A 5,437-nucleotide genomic window follows, 5' to 3' on the forward strand; every position below is an offset into this window, starting at 1 on the left:
CAGCAAAAGATCTACTCTGGTCTCCAGACCCCCAATAGTCACCACACATGACCGATATACACGGTCCATAATAATAGTATTGCCCACCGGGGTAGATACATGAACAGATGAAACTAGAGACTCACGGGGCATATCCAGATAATGAGCGAAATACGAGGGCACATATGAATAAGTGGAACCATGGTCAAATAATACAGAGGCATCTCTATGGCAAACTGAGGCAATACCTGTAATCACAGCATCCGAAGAAATGGCATCTGGTCTGGCAGGAAGAGCATAGAAATGGGTCTGGCCTCCCCCTCTCGGGCGGTCCCTAGCTGACTGGGCTCCGTCCCGAGCTGGCTGAGCGGGTGGTGAAGAAACTGGTGCTGATGTTATAGACTAGCTCCTCTGCTGAGCTGGACCTCCCACTAGGCAGGGACACTGCCTCCTCATGTGAGCAAACTCTCAACACTCATAGCAACTCCCCGGTGCTGGTGCTGGGGACTGAGGGGAGCCCCGAGCACCGGGATAACTGGTAGAACGACCTGGCATAGACGATCCCTGACCCGATAGAGCACGGGATGAACTCTGAGCTGGGAGAGCACTGGGAGATGAATAGCCCTATTGATAACTGTGTGAACCATGGCCAAATGGTGTACCACGGTGAACTGGGCGAGACGTCTAAGCATGTCTGAAAGGACGACCTCTACCGTGGTGGAACTGACCCCCAGGAACACTGCTAAATCCACCCTGACCACGAGGCCTCTTGGCCTCCCTCTCGACCCGCTCCTGGCTGCAAACCATCTCAATCTGACGAGCAATGTCGACAACCTCATCAAAAGTAGCACCAGACACTCTCTCTCTAGTCATAAGATATCGCAGTTGAAAAGTGAGGCCATCTATGAACCTCCTGATCCTTTCCCTGTCTGTGGGAACCAACCAGATAGCATGACGGGCCAACTCTAAAAATCTCATCTCATAGTGCGTCATGGACATATCACCCTGACGAAGCTGCTCGAACTGCCTGCGCAGCTCCTCTCTACGGGACTGTGGCACGAACTTCTCCATGAATATACTGGAGAATCGCTGCAATGTAAGGGGTGATGGGCCGACTAGCCTACGCCTCTCGTAAGCCTACCACCAACTGAAGGCAGCCCAGAGAACTGAAAAGTAGTGAATGAGACCCCACTGGCCTGTAGAATACTTGCGGTACGGAGTATCCTCTAGCACCTATCCAAGAAGCCATGTGCATCCTCTTCCTCGTCACCACTAAATGATGGACACTAGAGTCTCCCAAACCTCTCCAATCGATGCTGCTCATCATCAGGCGTGACAAGAATCACATAGTTCTGAGCAGCTACAATCGGCTGGGCTGGTGGTGCCCCCGGTTTCTGGATTCCTTGTACCACCTGCTCTGGTGTGTGGCCGGCGGGAGTCTGAGCACCTCCCCCGACCTGAGAAGTGGCTGTTGCGGCCGGAGTAGAGACCTCCTGAGCAAGACTGGTACACGCGGTCAGGATCTGAGTAAGGCCTCTTGAAGGCCTGGAATCACAATAGGCACAGGTGGTGCCTGAGCTGGTCCCACAGGCTCATCCACAACTGGAGCCTGCTCCTGAACTAGGGCAACTGGTGGATCTGCAGGTGCTGCCCTAGATGCGGTGCGAGCTGCACCTCTACCCCTACCGTGACCTCTACCGCGACCTCGGCCTCTCGTGGCCCTGACTAGTGGCACTGGTGGCTATCCATCCTACCCCATAGTACGCGTCCTCACCATCTGTGAGAGAATTAGAACAACAGAAATTTAGTTACCATAATCAAAAGATTTGCACGACAAGAATTCAAGAATGTGAAGTTTCCTAAGGGGTCGGCAGCCTCTCGAAGATAAGTACCGACGTTTCCATACCGATCCCCAAGACTCTACTAAACCTGCTCATAACTTGTGAGACCTATGTAACCTAGGCTCTAATGCCAACTTGTCACGACCCAAAACCTAAACCGTCGTGATGGCATCTATCGTGATACTAGGCAAGCCGACATTTCCAAAAATAAACACTTTCCATATTTAACATAAATAAATTAATACATTTATAATGATCGAAGTTTTTATTTATTTATAAAAACGGGGTAAAACCTAATAGCATAAGTGTGGAAAATAGCCCGACATCGGGGGTGTCACTGAGTACTTGAGCATCTATACCAGAAGCAGTGTAATACAACATCTAAGGAGTAAGAACTGGAAAGCGAATAAGATAATGAAGGAGAGCCAAGTCCTGTGAACGCCATGCAGCTACCTTGATAGTCTCCGGAATCAGCTGCTCAAATATCAACACCTGCTACGACCGGGAACACCTGGATCTACACACGAAGTGCAGGGTGTAACGTGAGTACAACCAACTCAGTAAGTAACAAAAATAAATAAGGAATTGAGAAGGTAGTGACGAGCTATACAAAGACAGTTCAATTTCAATAATTCCAGCAAAGAATAGACATGCTTTCAAATCTGGCAGTTTAAGTCAAATCAGTTTTATATAGTTAAAGTGCAGGTAATCCGGATATAGAATCTTTTAGAAATTTCACAACAATGACAGATAGCAACTATGTGCATCAACAAATGAAAAACAAGTACAGACTCTCAGGGCAACAATCACTCAACTCGTCACAACAGCTCAATCACTCGGCTCTCAGCCCTCAGTACTCACACTCAATAGATATCTGCGCTCACTGGGGGTGTGCAGACTCCAGAGGGGCTCCTTTAAGCCCAAGTGCTATATCACTACATCGTGCAGCCCGACCCAATCATATAAGTAGCCATAAGGCTCATTGCGGCGTGCAACCTGATCTACAGTCCATAAATAGTCATAAGGTTCGTTGCGGCGTGCAACCCGATCCATATACCCTCACATAGCTCATAGCTCATAGCTCGGCACTCAGGCCCTATCTTAGTCACAAACCTCTCCAGCTCTCTCGGGCTTTCAAAAATCATACAAATCAGCCAAAAGGGATAATAACAATTGTCAACAATAAAACAAAAAGAAGCGGAGATATGACTCGCAAGTAGCACTGTGACTGAGTTCAAGACAGCAAATAGCAGTTAACCAACAAGTACCAGACCACTGCGGGTCCCAACAGTGATAACATATGGCCTAAGCATGGTTTCTAACATGAATGGCAGTCAAATTTCTAGAAGACATAGAAACATGTAATTAGCAATAAGCTATTTGACTTTACAGTCTCACGGACGGAACAAGTCCCAATTCCCCACGGTGCACGCCCACACGTCCGCCACCTAGCATGTGCGTCACCTCCAAAATAATTACATCATACCAAAATTCGGGGTTTCATACCCTCAGGACCAGAGTTAAAACTGTTACTTACCTCAAACCGCACAAAATCCTACTCCGCAATGCCTTTGCCCCTTGAATCAATCTCCACATGCCCTGAATCTATCCACGAGCAATAAGATATAATTAATATAGTCTAAAAGAATCAATTCCACAAGAAAAATACGAAATTATAAGCCAAAATCCGAAATAGTTACAAACCGGCCCCCCTGGCCCACGTGTCAAAATCCGACAAAAGTCACAAAATGTGAGCATCCATCCACTCATGAATCCAACCATACAAGAATTACTCGAATCCAATCTCAAATCGCCTTCCAAAACTCAAAATTTTAGCCTATGAAGTTTCTACCATTTTTTCCCAAATTTACAACTCAAATCCCTAATTAGATTATGAAAATTGCAATAGATTCATGAAATATAGTCAAATCTGAGTTAGAATTACTTACCCCAACAATCTTCTTGAAAAACACCTCAAAATATCGCCTCACACCGAGCTCTCAAAGTCCCGAAATCAAAATGAGAATCAAACCCTCGAAATCCTATTTTCTGCCCAGTTCATCCGCATCTGCGGGCCTACTGTCGCACCTGCGATGCCGCACCTGCGGAATTTCCCTTGCAGGTGCGGAAATGACTTAAGGGACTGGGTCCGCATCTACGAGCAAGTGGTCGTACCTGCGTGTGCGCACCTGCGGACAAAGGTCTTCTCCTGCGATCTTCCCCTCCATCTCACTCTCCGCATCTGCGGAGCTTCGAGCGCATCTGCGGACTCGCAGATGCAGAAATGTCCTCGCAAATGTGAACCCTGGACATCTCCTCAACTCCCGCTTCTTCGTTCCTTCATCCGCACGTGCGAGTACGCACCTGCGGTCTCCCTACCGCAGGTGCGAAACCACCAGATATCAGAAAACTTCAGCGATTTGCCTAAGTCCAAATTCAACCCGTTAAGCATCCGAAACACCCCCTAGGCCCCCGGGACCTCGACCAAATATACCAACAAGTCCTAAAATACCATACTAACTTAGTCGAGCCCTCAAAACACGTCAAACAACAATAAAAACACGAATCACCCTCCAATCCAAACTTAATAAACTTCGAAATATCCAAATTCTACAAACGATGCCGAATCATACCAAACCACGTCTGATTGACCTCAAATTTTTCACATAAGTCATATTCAACATTACAGACCTACTGCAGGTTCCAGAATCAGAATCCAACCCCGTTATCAAAAGGTCAACCCCTCCCTAGTCAAACTTTCCAAAAATTTGACTTTCGCCATTTCAAGCCTAAATTAGCTACAGACCTTAGATTCACAGTCCGGACAGGCTCCTAAATCCAAAATTACCCAACGGAGTTAATGGAATCGACTGAACTCCATTCCGGAGTCATCTTCACATAATTTCAACTACGCTCAAAATCCTAAGACTTAAGCTTCCGCTTTAGGGACTAAGTGTCCCAAAACATTCCGAAACCAAAAACGCGACCTCCCGGCAGGTCACATAAGCAGAAACAGATATGGGAAAAGCAGTAAATAGAGGATCGGGGCTAATACACTCAAAATGACCGACCGGGTCATTACAGTTAGCCACGAACCAGTCTAGTTACTTGGTCACTAAGATTGGTTACTTGGTCACCAAGCAACTTTCTTATAAATAGGAGACTTCTCTACTCATCTGGACGAGATTATTAAGAAAATTTTATTAATTATCTCTCTCTAAAATTCTCTTATTTTACTTTGTTTTATATTATTTCATAACATGTTATCAACACGAAGCTCTTATTAAAGGAGATTGTCTACTTCAATCTATTTTCTTGAGTAGGGATGTATTTTTACTCGTTCGTTTCTTTTGGCTTTCATTTTGTATACTCATATATTTGCTTCACTTTTTGAATTATGAGTATGCAGATATAATTTCATACATTCCTAAAGAATGCATACAGGGGATCTTGGCGATGTGATTTAACATTGAAGTCTCACCTTAAATCTTAACCTTGGTTATCCCTGACTAGAACATGATGAAAACGATAAATGCCCTGCCACGGTGACATTGACAAAATCAACATAAGGTTGATATTAACAGAGGTGGTTGAAGTATAATTTGCCTTTTCCCCCT

The 5,437-nt window shown here is 45.7% G+C and overlaps 1 protein-coding gene across 1 annotated transcript; it reads right to left on the reverse strand.

Annotated features, from left to right (window-relative positions):
- Positions 1-663: 663 nt before the first annotated feature.
- Positions 664-1,050, reverse strand: LOC138892606 (uncharacterized). The gene has a single exon (XM_070176342.1). It carries the CDS (start codon positions 1,048-1,050, stop codon positions 664-666), a length of 387 nt encoding a protein of 128 aa, XP_070032443.1.
- Positions 1,051-5,437: the final 4,387 nt, after the last annotated feature.

The sequence above is a fragment of the Nicotiana tomentosiformis genome, chromosome 5 (genome assembly GCF_000390325.3).
Source record: "Nicotiana tomentosiformis chromosome 5, ASM39032v3, whole genome shotgun sequence".
NCBI lineage: Eukaryota > Viridiplantae > Streptophyta > Magnoliopsida > Solanales > Solanaceae > Nicotiana > Nicotiana tomentosiformis.